We start from the raw sequence: 21792 nt of genomic DNA, 5'->3' as shown, positions 1-21792 counted from the left end.
TGGATATCAGGTGAAAGCACCATGGACGTTTCAGAGTTAAAACCAATCTCACACACCTTTGCTTCTTTCTCCATGCTTCGGGGAATAGCAAACTTTATGCTCTGCTGACTCAATACAGAAACTAAGTGAAGCCTACTCATTTATTTTCTGTGAGAGCACCAATGTTTGACATGTCTATTCCTTCTACACCTAGAAAAGCAGAATCCCAACATATTTGTGTATCTATTTGACAGCATTTTTTCTGACCTCTTCTACGAAAGAGGTAAACCAGCAAAATACTTTAATTCCCTTTGTCCAATAACTCCTGAAACTTTGGAATAAAATTAAATACTTGCATACTTACTTACACAGGAACTCTTTCCACTCCTTTTGTCATACTACTACTGCACAGCAAAATTCTGCCAAGGTGTGTGGTTTTTCCAGTGTAGGCAAGTAAGATATAACAAGACCTTCATTCCACCAATATGACAACTTGTGTCTGGGCTGCTGCATTTTTGAGAGGATGTTGTAATTCCCTATTCCTTATTCTGCCTCCTGTATAAACTACAAGCTCTGGAGAATGTGATTCACTGTCCTCCAACTGTTCTCACCCAACCTGTTCACAGTATGTGGCTATAGTATTGAATACAGGGACACAAGAAATCAGGTCTTTGTATCTTCTCAATCCCTAATCTTTTACAGGATCCCAAAAAACACTTTAGTAAAGTGTCTGCAGGGCATCTCGAAAAGGAAGACATAACCACACATACATCCAATCTCAATTTGGCACAAAATTATCCTGTGTTTACTGTTTCTTAAAGATATCAGAATTAAAAAATCAGTATTCTCCCAGCTTTCTAAATATCTCATTTTCAATATTAATGTCCATGGCAGAGTTTTTCATTAAAACCTGATCCCAAATCAATCTTTTTAATCCACATGAGTATTTATATATGCTGACAGATTTGCAAGTAGGGAAACAGTTCCTAACTGTACGCATTTTATCTTGCTCTTGTCAGTTACCGTAAGTTCTATTTGACCAGCCTCAGGCTCATGAAAATGTATAAGGTAAGCACATACGCAGAAGAAGCTAGAAGGAATCTCACTAATGGAAAGCCACACTGTTGGATATTTTTGAAAGGAGATCCTGCCCTTCATCAACTTCCTGACACAATCATGCATGCTGGGTAGATGCCAGTGTTTCAGATCTGGAGCTACAATTGTCACTAAGTCAGTAGCCATTGCAGAGGAAACCCCCTCCACACTGTCACCTACCACTTTCTGGCCATCATCCCTCCAACCCCCCATGCCATGAATATCAAAGCAACTGGCTCACAGACATTATTTAACATGATTCTCTCTCAGTGAAAGACTGGTTCCAGCAGCACATTCTCACTATACCACACTGCAGGCTGAAAACACTGCAACACCTGCACTCTGTAATAACATACACTAACAAAGCCTAACTTCAGGAGGAAAATATTTTTGGTTTTGCCTTTAAAAATGAGTTTTAAAAAATGCACTCACACACTTTGTCAGTTTTTGAAGAAAGCAAGCCAAAGAAGCTTTCCTTCTACCCTTTCCTAACTATTTTATTATGGCAATTTTAGATTTTAGATGTACTTAAGACAGTGGACAAAGCACCCTAAAATTTAAGTGTTTCTCTTCAGTATGACACCACCACCTTGAACATTCAAACCGGCCAAGAAAAATGGGTTCAAGATAAACAAGGGTTTAGTTTTGCAAATTCTGTGATCTAAGTTATACAAAGTGTTCCGGACTTTCACAGAACCATGGAATGGTCTGGGTAGGAAAGGACCTTGAAGATCATTTAGTTCAACGCCCCTGCCATGGGCTGGGACATTTGCCAGTACACCAGGGTGCTCAAAGCCCCATCCAACCTTTCTCCCATTAAAACATAGGGACAAAATAATGGCATTGCTGGTGTAATGGGATATCACATGATGTACACCTTCATTCACTATGTAAGTTTCCAAAAAAATATTGGCAGGTTCTTCAAAAGCAGAGTACCAATGCACCTGGTCTATAGAAGAGAACCATGTGAAAACAGCCATTCCCATGCAAAGAAAGGTTACCTTTGTCTGTTCGCTATCGGGATCTTCAAGCCAGCAGTATGGATCACTGATTTTACATCCATGGTAATCCGACACCTGAATTTATAAAAGACAATAATTTTAAAAAAGACATGCACACAAGCAAACTCTATCTATCAAGCAATGACAGTCAGCATGATGAAGGGCATTTGGAATTTCACAAAACCATACAGTGCTAAGGAGCAAAGAAAGAGAGAACCAACACACTGCTCTCAGGTGAGTTACTAATATTACCATTCTTTGCTGAAGGCATCACAGCAGCAGAGTAGTCCTCAGAGAAAAGCACAGAGCACCAGAAAAATGGTGAAATGCACATAAATTCCTTCCACGGGATAGATTAGTAGGCAAAAACGAAACCCCACCAACCAAACCAAGATCCCTAAGGTTTTCAAGCCAAATTATAAAACCTCATTATGGGGTGTACCCAAAATATGGTTCCTGGTTACACAAACGGTCTCTGGTTTAGCCCTCCCCACTACTCTTGCCCACAAATATGTGCATAATGTGTATAGATATAAATAGTAATTTTTTAAAAAAAATCAAAAGCCCACCCCCCCAAAACAACAAACAAAACAAACAAGCCACAAAAGATTAACCCACGTGGTTGAATTTACCTTCTTTCTTCCTCCAATACACAAAAAAGGATTAGATATCTGCTGCTAGGGCTTGCACAGGTCAGCCTTTCAGTCAACTACGAAAGTAAATGCTTCAGGATTTTTTCCAGCTGTGGCTCATATCGGCAAACATTTTCGTTTAAATGCAATGTAAATACTTCCCCGGCCGGTGTCCAGTGCACAGAGGAAGGGAAAGAAAATCGAACCCATTTTAACCAAACCTACACCGTAATCCCGTGTGCATCCAGGTACGGCGGGAACACAGGGAGATGGGACTATGTTACAGACGTGCCATCCTATACAAATAGACTATTTGTTCCTTTGCTGACGCTGCTGCAGCCCGGGCGGAGGCCTGGGTTTCCCTGACACAAGCCGCGGTACCGAAGCTCCGGGATGCGCCGTGCGGCCGCTGCTCCTGCACCCCCGGTGCCGCCGCCCGCCCCAGACGGGCTCCCGGCCCCGCACACGCGGGACGTGCCCGGAAGCACCGGCGCCAGGGCCCGAATCCCGCCCTAACAAGCGCCCGGCAGCTGCCGCGGCCCGCGGGCGTGACAAACCCCAGAGCCTCTGCACGGAGCACGCCGGGCGTTCAGCGGCCGCAGCCGAACAAAGCCCCGAGAGCCGAGGCAGCAGCCCCCGCCCCGAGGCGGCCCCGCGGGGATTGCGAGCCGGGTGCCCCGCGCCCGGGCCCGGCGGCCGCCGCACACCGGGGGCTGTCCCAGTCAGCGCCGTACTCACAGCGGTCTCGTCGCGGTACACCTCGGGGTACTGGAAGGCCTGCATGGCGGGCTGCGGCGGAGAGCGGTGGGAAGCAGAGGAGGAGGAGGAGCAGGCGGAGGAGAAAGAGGAGGAGGAGGCGAGGCGCGGAGGCGGCCGCGGGGCTGGGGCTGGGGCCGAGTTTCGGGCCGTGGCGGCAGCAGCCGGCAGCAGGCGCGCAGCGCGGCACAGGCGGAGCGCCGGCGCCATACGGCCGCCCTCTGCCGGCACCGCGCCTCCAGCACAGCGCCGCCGCGCAGCGCCCCCTGCAGGCCCCCGCCGGGTAGACGGCAGCGGGGGCGGGGCGCGATGGCGGCGGCTGCGGGAGCGGCGGCTGAGGGGTGAGTCTTGCCGCCCCGCCGCCCTTGGTCTCTGCTCCCCCTCCTGGTCACCCTCCTCTAGCGGAGTTGTGTACCTGGCACCACCCGGATTCCATCCTACTTATAGTAAACGTTTGCAAAAAATTAAAATCGCAGGTTTTTATTATTTTTCCTCTCGGCTCCCCAGCCTTGGCACACGGTGAAGGAAGAGGCTCGGGTCTGGCTCGCAGAGTTCCACTCCATGTTGACCGGAAAACAGAGCTGCTTCCTGGGTGGGGTTGATTCTTTGATTCTGATTCTGTGGCTCAGGCAGCTCGAAGCCAGGTCTCAGAATCACAGAATCGATTAGGCTGGAAAAGACCTCTGAGATCATCAACCTGCGACAGAACACCACCTTGTCAACTAAGCCGTGGCACTAAGTGCCACATCCAGTCTTTCCTTAAACACTTCCAGGGATGGTGACTCCACCACCTCCCTGGGCAGCCCATTCCAATGTCTAATCACCTCCTTCTGTGAAGAAACTCCTCCTGATGTCCATATTAAACCTCCCTTAGCACAGCTTAAGACTATGTCCACTCGTTCTGTCTCTGGTTGCCTGGGAGAAGAGACTGACCCTCACCTGGACAGAACCTTCTTTCAGGGAATTGTAAAGACTGGTAAGGTCACCCCTGAACCTTCTCTTCTCCAGGCTAAACCCGGCTTGGGCCACTCAAACCTTTAGTGCACTTCCATCGAACATGTCTCTGCAAGTTTCCAGAGACGCCCCTTCACCCTAAAAGCAAAGGACAAGTTGGCCACCTGGTCCCAGTGAAGATGGCCACTCCAGAACACCAGCCCGGCTGGCTGGTGCTTGTGCCTCTCACCCCCAGTGTCAGGGCGTGTAGTCCCGCGCCAGCCCCGACTCTGGCCTGTGCAGCCAGTCTGCATGAAAGGGCACCCAGTAAAGGAGTTTCAAGTGGATGACTTCAGGGTCACCCATGGGGTGTTTATTTTACAATAGGATTTCCTGGGTCGGAAAACTTGCAAACATTTTTCCTCCAGGGAGAGACCAGGTGTACTCCTCCTGCACAGTGGAAGCATGAAGGGGACAGGAGGTGCTTTGGCAACATGGCTGAACTGCTTTTCTTCCAAATGAAGCTGCTTCCCACAGCTTTTGCCAAGCTGTCCTGTCAGCCTGGGGGACTTCACTGCAGCTCTTCTTCCAGAGTAAACTCGTGTGTATGTGTGGTTAATGGCACCAGCTGGAGACACAGAGGTTTGTGTGTGGTCTTTAAAGGTCTGGTCAGCCCAAAGAGTACTTATGGTTATTAATAAAGTAACCACCTGGAATGACAATGACCTTAAACATTTTAGAAATGGCATCAGACCTTTATGATTATGAGCTCAGAACTGTGTCTTGATTGCCTTCACTTAATGGAAAGAGTTACCATCTCTAATTGGACATCCTGTGGAGGCTGAGGGTTGTGTACACATGAAATATTCCAGGCCCGTAGTGGTCACTAAGTGACATAACCATGTTCATCATCTTTGCTTACATCCTAAACAACACCTATGCAGCTTCTTTTCTCTCATCCCTTCTCTTCTGGTCATTTTTCCTTCTTACCATGTTTCTTTGTTAATCTTCTCCCTTTGCAAGGCAGCAGGGCAGTTGCTGATTACAACTACACGTTTTCTTCTGGAGCTCAAGAACATGCCACCAGCAAGGAGGTTAATGGCAATGCCTTGACATGCCCGATGCTGATAAAAGCTTGCTAATTGTCTGAGCAACTTGCTTAGGTAGATACTGGCAAGCCAAGGCTATTTCTGTCTAAAGCTTCCCAGACGGAATTGTATGTGCACACAAATTTGCATCACAGGGAGAATTATTATCTCAATACCTCTGTCAAGCATTTGGCTTGCCAGTGTGCAACACAAGCTGTATGTGCACAGTTTGTCTGGGAGTTTTGGGCAGCCGACTGCAAATTCATTTCATAGACAGCAGCGGCCGTGCATCTCATTCAGAGCTGCAGTTTGCTTCATGAAAATGTCTTTTTCAGCCTGATGGTGTTGTCTGGGATGAATGCATTTATGTTTGTCCAGAATGACTAAATGTTTAGCAGCTCGAGCAAGGCTTGAGAATACCTCTGACTGAGCAGCCGAACATCCCAATATCCTGGGCATTACCACAACGTCTCCGAAGATCGCTTCATGCTGTAAAAGCAGCCAGTGTGAGGTGTAGTGAAAGTTTTGGGCAGCTGCGCTTCCTCCGCACAGCTGGAGCTCCCCGAGCTGGCAGGAGAGGGCGGCCTGACCACACGGGTGCTCCGCAGCTCCACATGGCAGCGCCTGTGGTTCCTCAGGCTCCAGCAGCCCTCTCAGAGCAGGGCAGGGTAATGCCTGTAGGGGCTGGCAAGCATCCAGTAAGCACAGCAATTATCCGTCACAATACCTTTCAATTCTTCCTAGACACAGAGAAGGTGGGAATATACAAAAAAACCAAAGTACAAAGTTGTCCAAGATAAGATCTTTGGACCTGTAATTTTACAAGCAGTCATTTTCTTTCAAAGATGAGCACTAGGGACAGAAAGTGAATTTTCTCTGTACTGTAAATTTCTCCCTTGTTTGTTGGGGGTAGTGGGGGGGAGAAGGAAGTGAACAACAGCAGAAGGAGTAAATCTACACTCTCAGATCTTTTCTTATCAGAAAAGCAGTTAATACAGGTTTACATAGTGTCTAAAACACTGCCCAAAACATGTCTTTCTTATCTGACACCATGCACCCCCTGTAGAAATGAGAGTTGCGGGAGCTTTGGGGTGGGTCGGACGGTCGGGACGTGGATGGACGGTGACGAGAGATCTCTGAAGTCAGATCTTGGAACATGTGGTTTATTGCAAAGGCCGTGGGTACAGGGGCACTGCTTAGAAGTGCCAGACTCAGCTCGGAGCAGGCCCAGGAGAGCAAGAGAGTAAGCGGGTAAGTAAAGAGAAAGAGAGAGCGAGAGAGGAATGAGAGTGAAGAAGTAGAAGTGAGAGTGTAGTAAGAGTGTCTGAAGTCCTGGTTACAATACAATAAATCATCTTCTGTACTGAATATTCTAATTGTCACTAACCAATCTAATACAATATACAAATCCTATAGTATTTACATACAGCCTATAAGAGTTCTTATATTACCATAGAGTGTTACATCTTAACTTCTAAAAACTACTCTTTGGACCCCTTCTGCTGAGCTAGTAGGGTCTGCTCTGACCCTTGGACCTGCCTGCAAGCAGAGGGTATTGTTCCATCAAGAGGGGATTACCTTCAGTCGGCCATACCATTGTTTTCCAGTTGTTCAGTAACTAAGACTTGGTAATTCAAAGGTGGCTTTCATTTCGATGTCGCTTATAGTTTTCATATTCCCAAAATCTTTTGTCAGGCAATCATATTTATAAGGCTTTCCTGTTTCATCTTCCCCAACAGAGAGTGAAGTGTGCAGTCTGCTAACAGAAATCCTTATAATGAAAGGTGTAGCAATCTTCTCTCTTTTTCAGTGTGTTTGCTTAGCAAGAAATTAAAAGTGATTCACATTAGGACAGTACTGTGACTGAAAATTTGAAGCCTCTTAATTGTATAGTGTTGTTGCAGTAAGCAAATTTCTACTAAAATGTTACCTTTTCTTAGGCCTAACCAACACCAGCAGAGTTCAGCTTTGATATTTGCTGTGTTTTGAGGATAAATTGCTGAGTAAGCAAAAATTTATCTTCCTCTATTTAAAACAGAAAGTTTAAAAAACTCTCAGTAGTCTTTGTCATCTTATCACACTCCCATGTTAGCATGATTCTGATCATTTGCAAAACAGATACTGGTCTCTGCTGATATTAATTATAATTCTGCTGATCATCCAGTCATTAGCAAATCTCTTTCAGCTTAGTCAGCATCTCCACAATTACTCACTGCAAGTAGTATATTGACTCAGTAGGAAGTGAACTCATCATCTTGGTCAGGGAAGATCTGACAAAAAATCTAGCAGCAAATATTTTTTTTACCTTCCCTTGTCGCCCTTTCCCCAGCCTCACTCACATTATGACTTACCAATAACTGGAAACTTTTCTGTTATAGAAAGAAGACATGTTTGTACCTTTACTCCTGGTTTTTTATACATGTTTTTTTTATTTCATTTACTTAATTGTGGGACATCAGTTCTGCTGTTCAGACGTTTATCAACAGGTGTCAGCAGAACCTCAGTCTTGTGCTACAATGAGCGTGTGCTGAGGTGTACAAATAACTCCAGTTTTGGAGGAATGTGACTTTCAAATTGTCTACCCTGATGGGTTTCTATTTTGGAAGCACTGACTCAAGAGCCTAAGTCCTGTTGATTTTCAGTGATTCTTTGATTCCTAAATGTTCATCTACTCTACACATTAATTATGGTCATTGTATATTGTTTATAGATAATTAAAGGATTTTTTAAATTATTTTTGAGCTGAATTATGAAGTGGCTTACATAATAAAATATGGTTTTATTATCTCAGTCACAGAAACTTCTACATGACACAGGTCTGGTCAATACTTGAATGTGCAATCAAGCACAACAATATTTAATTGTGGAAAATTTCTCAGTACGCCATGGGACCGGATGGGTGCGTTGAAGTCAGTGTCACGCTGCAGAATCATCCTCTAGGCTGCCCTGGGCTTGTGCATTGGTGTGCTTATGTGTGCTTACGCTGCTGGTACTGTGAAGCCAGTTTGGTGATGTAGTGATGTCCATGAAGCATTAGTATGGCGTTGCAATTACGAAGTAGTATTAAAAGGTGTTTTATCAGGTGGGCAATCTAAACCAACATATCTAAACCGACATATCTAAACTGATGTAGGAGAATGAACACACAGATCATAGCATAACTACATCCAATCCAAAATAACTTTTCTTTGAAGGAACTTTTTCAGATAGATGAAAGTTAAGGTGTTTTAGGTTCGCCTTTTCCTTGTGCAAAGGAAAGCTGAGGCAAAGAATGAACAAAATTCTAATCATAGACAAGACTGATGATGATTTTTTTTAATTGATTCTTTTTTATTGTTATTAAATTTTAACATATAATTTGCCATTAAAAGAAGGATTTGCCCAAAACCAGAGATCACATAGTAAAAACTGTGCACTTGTGTCCCTGGATAGATAGTCAATACTCAGGTCTCACTGCATGTGGTGTGCTTGGGTCATTTAATAAGTTTTCACAGACACCTTCAGTGCTTGCAAGGTTTGTAGGTCTGGTCCCTACTTATGCACCCAATCACCGTGTTCCTGACACCTAGATTTTACTTACTTCAGCATTTCTGGAAATTAGTCCTAATCTTATACAATTCAACTGGGACTCATGGCTCAAGTATTTTGCTAAATTCTTCTTAAGAAGGCTCTTGCAGAAGAAAAGTTAGGAGTTGAACTTTTCTTGCTACACAGTATTTAACAGGGGAGAAAGGTGTGACATAAAGTCCAACAAAGTCAATAGAAGTTTTCATGTCTACTTTTGTCCCACACCTATTTCACTGAATCTTGAATCACCGCTTCCTCCACCTTTTCCCACCAAACATCACTCTGGAAAAAGAGCTATCTTTATAAATATCACTTTCTATATAAAGAAATTATATTAATTCTTTGGTGTGGAAATGTAGCAAATCCATATTAGTAAAATTTAAATAGAAGTGTTAATTTTCAGTGTTTGCTTTTGCCTTTCCAAAGTATCTTTTGTTGTTGTTGTTGTTATTGTATGCAAAAATACTTTATATGCTAACTCCTGCCTTCAGCATCAAAAGCAACTAAGATAATCTTCATACAGAAAAGGATGACAGTATAAATAATTCTTACATGGCAGTATCTGAAAATGGAGATAAGTATGAATTGGAAGAAGGCTTTTCATTCTTTTCTGTTCTGAAAATGTAAGGATAAAAATTTTCTTCCTTTGGATGAAATCTTCTGCCTATTAAAATCAAAGGAAGTTTTGTCACTGATTTCAAAAGCATAGGAATGTCACCCCTAGTCTTGGCAGTGAGCAAACCAGTAGGCAGCTTCCTGTTAACAGATTATGACATGTTGACACAATTTGAAATACACTAAACATAGGGAATCTGATACATTTTTCTTGGAAAGGAAAACAGTTTTAGCTCCTTTTAAAAGACTCCACATCTAGAAATATCTTCCTCTGCAGTCATCATCTAGCCATGTTTAATACATTTTGAATGCATGTGTTCAAATGGCTTAGAAATAAAACTTTCTGTTATGCCTCAGAAAACATTTGGTTTGGGTTATAAAAATATAGAAACTATAGATCCCTGCAGAAAGAATAAACTTTGGAGTCAGAGCACTAGAAAATGTGCTTCCAAGAGAGACTTGCATGTGCCTTTGAGAAGAACCTCTCAATACTTGGGAAAGAGAGAGAAAGAAGCCATATGCAATTCAGTGACCACTGAATCTGACATTCAAACTAAATTTGACACTGTGCAAGGTTATCACACACAGTGGGTGCTCTAGCCCCCCTCTATAATAATTCATTTAAAATATTGCTACTACGATTCCATAATGAAGGCAAAAATAAGAAGAATGAAAAAAAATTAAATTCCAGAAGTGCCTGTTCCGAAAGGCATTGGATTTCAGTAGATGCTAAATAATTATAATTCATTTTTTTAACATTTAGGGATAACTTTAGCCTCTTCTCTAAATGTGAGTCAAATCTAGTCCTGAAACTGAATAACACATTCCAATGATCCTGGATATTAAACCTCTGTATTTCTAGTGCTGCAGACTCTATGTAATTCAGATGTGGACCAGGGCTTCACTCTGCCATTTTCCACATGTGGCCAGGTGGTAGAGATGCTCCATGCATTTATGATCTACTGCTTTCAATCAAAGTGGGGAACACAAAACCACAGGTAGCTTATATTCAGAGACGTGGAGGAAAATCGTATGATGTTACAGGTCATTGTGCATGTAACACTTGCAGCATGCCCACAATCTGGTGTTTTGCAGCCTGTGAGAAAGGAAAGCTCCTGGGGAAAGGTTGAAGGTGTATAATGGAAAAGTTATGTATGTTTTTACAGCTTCACCTTGTTTTAGAGCTTCACCTTGACTGGCAAAGCAATGTAAAAAGAGGACATGGCTGATGTGAAAGTTTCCCAAGTGCGTGATGACAGTTGGTGCCATGGGTTGTCCAAGATGGCAACATGGCTGCAATTTGCATGGAGGAGAATTATGTTGTGCTTGATGTCAGGGGAATGGATGGGAACACGAGAGGAGAGGGGAAACCTGCTTGCAGCTGTGGGCATGGATGAACAAGCAGGAAATGGGCTCTGTCAAAATCAGGGAGAAGCATCTTGTGGTGAAAGGATGAAAGCTGGACTGGTAATTTTAGCTGTGTGGAAGTATGAGGAAGGTCAAAGCTTTGAAGTTTTGTGCATCAAAATTTACAGAGAGCCTTGAGAGTCCTAGACTGAAGGTACTGGACAAGCTCAAGGCCCAAGCAACAGAGCAGCCAGTGATGTTAACCACAGTGACTGCAAAAAGCAGTATCAAGGAGAGCTTAGAAGACAGATTAAGAGCTATGGTGAGCCATACTGAGCTTGAGCCGATGGCGAGACATTCAGAAAGAAGCAGGCTGGGCTTTGGGCTTGGACAGAAGGGAGCAGACAGGTGGATTTGAGTCATCAGTGTGAGCAGTTGGGCTTGTGTTTATAGCTGACCTCCCCAGAGATGAAGTGCCCTCTCCAGTGGGAGGAGGGAAGCCGACCAAGGACAGAGCCCTTTGGAGCTCACAGAAAGCTGGAGAAAAATGAGGACATGTTATTCTCCTGTTCCAATATGTGATTTGTTGATAAGGAAAGCTTTTAATAACTAATTTTAAACCCTACAACCAAAACTTTTCAAGAGATACATTCTAATGTAGTGTGGAGCTGGTACAGAAGCCCTATGTGGTTTACTCAGTAAATAGTCACTTTTTTAGAAGAATTTGGAGTTTGTCAAGTTACAACAATATTACTGAAAATGAATGTCTTTCATGAATTTTGTTATTTCCTTCTCTTGGAGAATTGTGCAGGAATTTCAAGGATCCAGTACCTACTAGAACAAGTTAAACATTTTTCTTCACCTGGAAATTTTAATTAAATTTTTGCGAAGTTTTTTTTTTTTCAGGTTTTCTGTTCCTGTGGTTTCAAATTCTGATAGAAAATGTGGAGAAGGAGAAATTAAGACAAATTTCATGGAAATAAATTCCTCTTCTGAATATTTTTATTAGATGTTCTCCCTTTGCATTCAGTCTAGACAGAGGAGATATTTTGCAGTGCCTGGAACAGGTTCCTGAGTACAGCCAGAAAACATGGAGCAAGTCAGAGAAATTGCAGAAGTAAGTATGACACATTTGGGAAGAAAAAAAATCCCTCTAATTCACTGCATCTAGTTGATCTAATTTATTTTTGCCTCTTGGCATGTCTTCTGCTCTAAACTCTGCACATGCCTGAGAGTCATCAAAATGCACAGGACAGGGCCAAGGTAAAACAAGGCCTGTGCTCTGTAATTTCATAGACCAACTATTCCAAAGCACTGCTGAAATTACTCAGGTCAGAAGAACCCTTTATGAATCTTGAGAAAAAAAATTAAACGAGCATTTGTGCTAAATAACAGTGATGTTATTTAGCTCCACTTTGCCCCATTCCTCTCATACGTAGTGGGATGTGAAGTCAATATTCTTCAGCCATTTCTGATGTTTGGCTTCTGTAGAACCAACAGACAGCCACTGCAGGTTATTTGATCCTTTACAAAAATTATTTAATTATCCACAGTTAAATATTCTAGAGGAAATAAAAGTACTTTGGAAAGAAACCTAAATGAGAGAAAAGTAAGAATTAAAGACTAGGACACCACATCTTCTGCAAGAAGGGTCTTGCTTGCCTGGTAGACTTTCTTTGATCTCTAATTATGTTAGATGTTATGTTGTTGATGTTAGTGCTGTAAATAATCCCTCTCTGAATTCACTAATTAAATCTTTTAATATTATTCATTCCCTCATACCAAAACTTACTTTAGTAATTAAAAATGTCATGGTAATTTATGCTGGCCGTATGACTATTTTGTCAGTTATTTATTTAAATAATTTTATTTTATTACAACCTCACAAAAATTCATCCTCATCATTTAATTAGAGATGTATGTGAAAAGCCAAGAGGTATTTGGAGTTAGGCTGTGTTTGTTCACTTTATTTATGTGCTTACTCTTGCAAACTTCAGGGTATTTACAAAGGTATAAAGGGTAACAGTTGTTACCACACCAAGTAAAACTTGCAAAATATCTCCATTTGCTTCATGATAAGCGTGTTATCTAGATCTTGTAAGCACTAAAGAGATCAGAGAAAGAAATGTACCTTTCTCTTGTGTAATGCTACCTGGATTTTCTTTTTGTCTTGTGGGAGACTGGCAAGTTGCTGTAAACCAGCTTTCTTAATCACTTGTGCACTCACTGCCCTTTTCCTGATACCACTCACATGAAGAAAGAGACATTTCTACACAGCACTTAGGATTTCTCTTTTACCAGAGCTAACTGAAGGCGGCTGCCGACATAAGATCTTTCCTCATGCTGGCAGCTCTGAGCTGGGGTGTTTCAGCTAAAGACACATTGGGGCATCAGTCAGACTTTCTCCAGGACTCAAACCTTCGGAAAAAGCACAGTAAATTTAGTAACCATGCCCCTACACCTACTAAAGAAACGGAATTTGTCTTCTAGTTTCAGGATAATAAACCTAACAGCCTCATTTCCTGGAGGGCGCTGAAAATAAATTTAGCCAGACCCCTTGTTCCAGGGAGTGGAAAAGTTGGCAAGTAGTGTTCTCCAAGGGAAGTCAAACAGAACAAATCCCTTGGTTGGAAACACAGGGCAGCCTTCCTTTTTCTCTTTGCAGAGCACAGAGCTGAAATCATGGTTGTCTGAGTTAACAACCCTTTTTATTCCCTGGAGGCTGTCTGATATGCAAAATAGACATTGTGCCAAGCACCAGGCTGGAGCAGGTGGCTTGCCTGCTGAGCCATCCACTTCCTACAGACCACCATAGCCAGGGGAGATCAACTCCCCCTGATTTACTCCTCATAACTTCTCCTTTTAAGGAGGATTTGCTCATCAGTGGGGAGAGGCACTCAGTGATCAGACAGAGCACTACACCTGAGCCTGACGCTTCACAAGTCACATAAAAAAAAGAGATTTATCTATGTCTTCCCCACTGCCATTCAACCCCTCCAATCCCCCTTATAATCTGTCCCTGAATGGGCAAGATCCGGTTTGGAATGACAGCAAGGAAATGAGGAAAGCCTTAATTCCCCAGCTCCCTGGGAGTTTGCCTTAGAAACCACTCAACAAGCCCATGGCTCATGGCTACACTAATCAAATTGTTGAGCTCATGTTCATAAGCAGGTCTTCTTTGGAACCTCATGGTTCTGTCCCTCCACCAGGTCCTCACCTTTCCTCAAGTACATTGGAGGACGTCTTCACCATATGTGAGCAGAAATCTTATGTTACCTTATGCTGTGTTGATTGAACTACTTGAAGATCTTTCTGCAGTGACTCGGGGAGGACCCCACCTGGTCTAGAGAAACAGGGAATTCTGGAATAGCACCACTGGAGGACCATCAGCAGGTCTGTTGTCCAGCTTGAACCTACAAAGCAGGTGATGAGTAACTAACACATAACCAAGTTTCCAGCCCATGTACCTAAACCTTTCTGCTAACATCCAACTTAACTCTGCAGTGAAGAGATCCTGCACTGTTTTGCTGCAAATCTTGCAGAATCCAATGCTGCCCAAAAGCATGCTCTGAAAGCTCATTTGCCAGTACATACTATGCTGTCTGGTATGGTAAAAAATGCCCAGTCCCATGAACTCAGGTCTCCTCCTCCTTTCCCCTGCCCTTGCATACCTGCACACTCAGCACTTCCCTCGCATAAAGCATGGTCTGCCTCTAGGTTTGCTTATCACAGTCTCAAGAGTAAGTACTATGCAAAGTTAAAATCTGTTGAGCTCAAGGGCATTTGACCCTGACCACAACCTGCTGTTCCTTTAACAAACAATTAAGACATTCCATGTGTGACTAAATTTGAAAGCAAACCCAAGAATTAACCAGCTTGTTTTAAATAGGGATATAAATAAGAACCAGCCCAGCCATTGCCTAAGAGATAAGCCAAAACTTTGGGTCTCAATAAAAGTTCAGTCACTTCCGAAGGCTGGATATTTATTTAAGGAACAGGGTCATAATTTAGGGAAAAGGTCTTTATTTAGGGATTTTAGGGAACACAATGTCCCCCTGAATCTCATTTCTATTTGAGTAAGTTTTCTCTGAGTATGGATGATGCTAAAGGAAAATAACAAAGCCAAATCCATTCTTGCCTAGCACAAAAAGTACTTCTGTGGGACTTCTAGTCCTAGTGTGAAGTAGCAACAAACAAAATAGTTACAAAGGTATCTGCATAACTTTGCACTGTGTATCTATCTCATGGCTTGTGAGAAGAGAATGCAGTAAAAAAAAAATCTGCATTTAAATCAGGTTTGACATAAAAACTTGGCTGGCCTAATAGAGATTAGCTTTTAAAAAGATGCTAACAAAAAATATTCAAATTTTGAAGTTAGTGGCACCTTGCTTGATCAATTTCATTAAAATGGCAAATATAGTTTCTTATATGAAATGGTGTATTAGATCCTTGAATAAGAAAATTAAAATACATCTTCTAGAGGTTCATATAATTATGTGTTACAGTTCTGGATCATATAACTTAGGAAAACCTAAAATAGTTTTAATGCTCTATCTAGGTAAAAAATGCTATGATAAAACTGCATGTATCAGGAGAATTTGAAAGTAGCTTTTTAGCATGAAAATTTTCTCTGTGGCAGAAAAATAGATGGAAGGAGAACTTTGGTTCTGCTTAGTAGTGTGAAGTTAACAAAACCGGTAATTAAGTTATGAGATCATGGAAAGTGACTATACCCACACATTTTTCGAGGTGATACGGAGTGCAGAGAGTTCGTTTTTCAGGGTTTGTAGATTGAAGATTACACATTAACCACTAACCTAACTGATAACTCTATGGACAGAGTCCATTCTTCCATGTAACATGGCCTCACTTGTCCCATGCATGATGTTTTATGAGAGCTCTAAAACTTATGCTTGCACTGTTTTCTTGCAAATTATTTTCCATGTAGGTAAATAGAGCCTTTCCTAAAGGATTCAGCAAAATATCTGAGGATTTTCATGCAGATAAAATGAAACCTTACATGAAAACTACTACAAGGAGGAGTTTTATTTCAGAATACGAAGTGATCAATTATTCCTATTACTTTTGAATTGAATTTGGAAGAGCGCTGCTGTTTGCCTAAGAATTTCACACTACAGCCTATCACTGCTGTGTAAAGCTTAAAGACTTGAAAGTATTTAAGTACCCAACAAGTATAGTGATTTCAAAGAGACTGGGTACATGAGCATATTTGAAATCTTAGTGCCCTCTACATAAAATCAAGGGCAGTAGCAAGGTCAAGGGGTTTTTGTGATGTTTCTGACACTTCTCCTTTTTGTGAGAGATTTTCTTTGACTGGCAGAGAAATTGCTAATATGTCTGAAGTTGCTGGTTTAATATTGTGTTTTAACAGCAGAGGAAGGTAAGCACATTGTTACAGCAATTAGTACAATGGTAAGATTTGTTTTGAAAAGAAGTTTTCATGCAATATTTTAAATAGATGTTTCATGGCAGTATGAGGGGTCAGATGAAAGTCAGAAGATCCATTTGTTCTGTAAAACACGGGAAAAAATACAAGCACACAATGGTGTTATTATCTTTGTAATTAAAATCTTTAGTGTCTCATGCTACAAGTGAACTAAAATTGTGTAGCCATTATAGTAAGTTAACACTCAGATATAACACAGGGATATCAATATTGAATTCTATCGCCGTGTAGATCCCTTGTGATAGCTTTTTCTTGAAACCTTATGTAAATAAAGGGAACACATAGCATTCATTAACTAGTACATAATTTTCTGTATGCATTTATAGCATTAACAAAACATTCATTTTCAACCACATAATTTTTTCTGTCTCTTTTTCCACAGATGTGCTACAAAAGTGTTTCAATCACCATGATGCTGAGGTTTTTTCTTACTGGTAAAAAGAAATTATAGGTCTTTTGTTGAAATCAAAAGGATTCAGAGCACTTCAATGTCCGTATTCGCAAAATAAAAGTCATATCAGTATGACTTTTTTCACCCATTTGTTCTCACTTCACCATCCTAATCCATTTTCATTACATGGCATATTTTATTAAACATACATTTATATGTGCCTACTATTTCAAATCTACTAACTAATACTGATATTTCAGCAGGATTTTCAAAAAAACCACCCCCAAAAATTTGATTGCTTTCCCCCAAATTTCTGCTTTTCCAAGAAATTTCAAATTAACAGCTTTTCCACAATAAAAACTGAATATCAAAATGTGGAAAAAAAATTGTGCTAAAAAAAGTTTTATTTTATAACTAGCAACGGTAATTTTCATTTGGAGTCATCTAAAAACTGCATTTCTTCTCTGTAACGTACAACAAGTAAATTAAGTTTTCACTTAGCTGTGGCAATAGTTACATTTTTGAAAGGTTTCAAACCCAAAAATATTTCAAATGTTTTAATTAACTTCAGAGAAATCATATATTTTTGCTTTCCTGAAAACTCACTTTAAAAGGCAGATAGGACCTTCTTGTTTGATTTTTGCCTCTTTTGAGGAGCTTCTTAAAGATCAGAAAGTTTAGAGGTCAACGAGATGATCTGACCCTTAGTAAGTGAACCCCTAATTATTCCAAAAGACTGAGGCACTGAGGATCTGGGATCTTCATTATTCTCCGAAATGCGGTGTTTCCACTGAGCTCTGTTGAGAGATCCCTTTCCTCAATCAGCTCCTTGCCTGCCCAGCAATTCTATACTTTACATTCTTGTTTTGCAGATAACACAAAATCTGTCAAATGAAATATATACTTGATCTTTCTTATCATATCATTTTACCACAAATGATGCTGTGCATGGTATACAATTTTAAAATAGTGCTAGAAACTATTATATCCTGCTTCCAAAAGTGAGGCTGTCTGAAGTCCACAGATGCTGGCAATGTCTTTTGAAAACCTTCAGAAGCTTGATCCAAAACCAGCTCAAGCTAATGAGACATTTTCCACTGACTTAAAAATGTGATTCCTCAGAGTGCAATACATGTTGTGTGTTACAAAGAAATAGGTGCATTTTACTTTCAGGCTTTTTAGAGTGTTGCGGTGTGGAGTTTTTTTAAACAATCAGTTTAAAGGCTAGCTCCAAAGTCCACTGGTCTCAGAAGGCTGAATCAAGCTGAAAATTCTGTTCTGTGAGTATTAAATATTTTGCTAAGGCAAAACTCAGCTCACAAATACACCCATCACTTTACCCAGCTGACTAGATCCTTCCTCATCCTGCTTTGCCCATCTATTGAATATAAGATGACTGGTGCCCATGTTTGCAAAGAAGGACCCTTGTACTGAGGCAATTTGTTTATAGCTAGATTTAAGGACTGTGACCTGTGCTCCTAAGCTGTAATGATTAATGATACAATAATGCAAAGGTTTCAGGCGCTAGACCCCCTTTTCTTTGGGTCTGATATTAACAAAATGTCTAAGTATTTTCTGACCCATACTCTGAGAGATGCCCATTTTTTAAAGGTATTTTATCAACACACACATGCCCAGTTAAAAATAAGTAAGAACTGGGGAATTTATTCAGTAAAAATAGTGACTGACCAGGAGTGAGCTCCAGTTAGGAGTTCTGCATGAGCTAAATATGATATTTTACTTCTTCACTGCTATCCACCTCAGTGAAATGGGCTAGTCTTATTATAAAGAAACAGCCAGATTTTTGTCTTTCACCTATTTTTTGTTGCAGGTTCCTGTCATTTAACTTTGATTTGTATAGCTGCACTGTCTGCTGTGTGCTGGTGTCCCCACAGGACCCTTTGTTTCCTACCTTTGAAAACATTCAAAACAAACAAGACCCTTTCTCTTCCCATAGACAGTACACATAATATTAATGGTTATCTACCTGTGATAAGCAGAGCAGTATCATTTTACATGACTTGAAAGGGTCATCCATATCGTCAAGCACAATTAACTTGTCTTACTCTCACAAAATGGGCTGGGGGAAGTAACTAAGAGGCCATACTTCTTCACACACCTGGAAAACAGTTCCAGGACAAGAAGACACCTAAAAGACAAAAAAAGCTTCTAAACAACAAGCACAACAGGCTTTCTATTGAGAAAAGAAGCTGTACTGCACCTTCTTGATGTGATACTCTCTGTGGTGCCTGTGTCTGTATTTACTGAGATGATCAGTTGCATACAAGCTTGAACAAGTTGAGCTTCAGGATTTTAACTTCCTGCTAACCCACTTTTAAAGAAAGCACGCTCTCTGAAATATTTCTGGGAAACAGAGTGAAAGTTGTTTTTAGGATATACCCAGACTTCACTAAAAAGTGTTCTGAAATGTCACAGAACATGCACTGTTTCTATACGCAGGTTTTGTTTCGCAGCCTGCCTAGATCAGAAGAGCAAACTAAGAATGAGTGGTAACTCCAGTTCTCTGAAGGAGGCTTTCACACCCTACGTACATTTCAGTTCTCAAAACTAGTAAGCGAAGCGAAGATTCTGCTTAGATGAAAAAAGGTCGAAGTAACCACTGTGTGGAGAGCAGTGTTTGTAATGTAGCATGTGAGCATACCCCCTCTGAGTCAGCACTGAATCAGTGTCCAGCTGATGTTTAGTGGAGTGCCATACTGTTTCATTAGGAAGAAATGAAGTTGACCACTTGGCTGTGGAGAATGGCATAGCAGTTGTCACAATAACACAGCTATTAAATGCGTGACGTGAGCGAATGCCTTATCAAAGTACTTCTCTAGCCACATACATTATTCCTGCAATTAAATTAAATATATTTCACTTCCTGTCTTAAATAACTGTGTAGTACTGCTGCCAACAAGGTGCTGACTTTCAACAGAAGAGTGATTGACTGTCAACAGCACATCCTTTAGAGTTTTTTCCTGAAATGCTTTAGGATCCTTTAGGAGAAAGTGACCTGGTTAATGTAAATTTTTTTCTTTATTAATAAAATTACAAGTTTGAATCTGTCATATTCTTTTTACTACTAATGAAAAAATCTTTACAATGCCAATCATGCTGTGTCTTTTCCCAGGTTAATATACCTATATAGGGAGAGATGGCTGGAAGAAAGTTAGCCTTTCTTGCTCAGATAAAGTTTAAAATAGCGAAGTAATTGAACAATGTCTATTTTCTGTATTTTTACAAAAAAAAAAAAAACAAAACAAAAAAACCCCCAAAAAACCACAAAACCAAACCACACCAAAACAGTAGGTTTATTTTCTTCAGCAGAAAAAAATGTCTTGAGAAGAAAGCAAAAGTATTTCCAGATAATTTCTGTCAATTACAAATTATTCTGTGATTCTGTGAACAATTTCTATGTTTGTTTTCACCTTGATAAGGAAAAGGAAATTGGAAATGCTTCAGACATCCATTTTTATTTCTTTGACAATGACTAAAGCTAAACTGCTATGTTTTGGTAAAGAAATCAAAACGTCCTTTCCTCCTCTTATCCTATAGTGTCAAATTTTTTGCCAGCTCTACGCTGAGCGAACGCACCCTGCATGAAAACCGGGAGGTTCACAGGGGTTTAGAACAGGCTGTAGAGGGCGAGTATTTTCCCGCAGGGAGTCCCCGCGATGCAGCGAGGGGCTGAGGACGGACCGGCTCTGTCGGTGCTCACAGCCCACGGCTGCTGTAACATGAAGCTCGGGAAACGTCAGCGGCCGCGCTCTGTAGCCTGCTCTCTGCCTATCTGTGCTATCTCTTGAAATAACAGCGACTTCCAGGACTCCTTCACCTTCTTCCCTCTCCGGCCCCGGCATCCCTTCCCTCCCCTGGCCTTCTCTGGCACACATCCTTCAGCGCCACTCTCTTTTCTTCCTTGAGCTTTTCCTGTTGTCATCACAAAGACCTCTATGTCCTTTATTGTACTGTGTCCTCTCGTTGCCTGGCTCAAAGGCTATCTCTGGCTCTGGAGATAAAGTCTCCACTAAGAAAAGGAAAAAAAACCACCATAAAGGGTTAAGAAAAAGAAACATGCTGGTGACCTGTTTTGGGAACAAATCCACTCTCTCTGTTTTTTAGTCACATAGGTAAGTTCAGAAATTGCTCTTAATTATCTACTCTCTCCTTATCATAGCCAAACTTTGTGAATTTCCTGAAAAATCTATTTATGATCTGTACCCTTGAAACTTGGAAGCAGTTCTTTTGAGAGAAGCTTCCATATTACTCTGCCAAGAGGATTACCAAAATAGACCTCCATTGTTATTTTTGAGTATTCGTGACCCTTCATTCGTTTGTTTGTTTAAAAGGGATATTTTTGATTGAAGCTGTTCTGCCTTGGTGACAATGAAAGTTGAAAAGGGTGTTTTAAGCAGTAAAAAAGTAATTGTTTAAGTTTGAAGTGCAAATTATTTCAGAGTGGTTTGTGTATTTGAAAGAATGAGACTGCTTCTGTAACATGCTATATTTTATGGTAGATCAGGTACTAAAAACTTCACTAACCTGGAACTGGAACCTTGGGTAGAAAAGTAATTTCTTATGTACTTTTAGGGTATAAAGTCTTGATTAAATTTTCTTCTGAAATGAAGAAACCATCCTTGCTGCAAGAGATCTGCTTGGGGCTGCAGGGCCACCTGTGGTTCCTTTTCCCACGTGTTTCTCACAGATGTGCCAGCAGTGGGTCTTTTGATGCTGGGAGTGTTTGTCACTAGCAGGGCATCCTTGGCACCTGCTCAGGTGGGGCACCAGCCTGGTAACTGGCAGGGGAGGGGGAGACAGGCTTTGCTGTTCACAGACACCAGTGCTGTGCAAATTAAAGAGCTGACTGCAGAGGGATACTTTGGTGAGTACCTGAGTCTCTTCTCTCAGCAGTACAGGT

At 41.3% G+C, this 21792-nt stretch overlaps 1 protein-coding gene across 1 annotated transcript in view; it reads right to left on the bottom strand.

Moving 5' to 3' along the window:
- LOC104694168 (prolyl endopeptidase) overlaps positions 1-3680 on the bottom strand; it is a 92244-nt gene extending 88564 nt beyond the window's left edge. Inside the window, exons 1-2 of the mRNA XM_039569022.1 lie at positions 3446-3680; positions 2076-2150 (exon numbers count right to left, since the gene is read on the bottom strand). Of these exons, the coding sequence (XP_039424956.1) occupies positions 2076-2150; positions 3446-3673 (303 nt within the window). The 5' untranslated portion in view covers positions 3674-3680. The remainder of the gene's footprint in view (positions 1-2075; positions 2151-3445) is intronic.
- Between the last annotated feature and the right edge of the window lie 18112 nt (positions 3681-21792).

The sequence above is a fragment of the Corvus cornix genome, chromosome 3, assembly GCF_000738735.6.
Source record: "Corvus cornix cornix isolate S_Up_H32 chromosome 3, ASM73873v5, whole genome shotgun sequence".
In the NCBI taxonomy this organism is placed as follows: Eukaryota; Metazoa; Chordata; class Aves; order Passeriformes; family Corvidae; genus Corvus; species Corvus cornix.
This window is presented reverse-complemented; position numbering and strand designations above follow the sequence as displayed.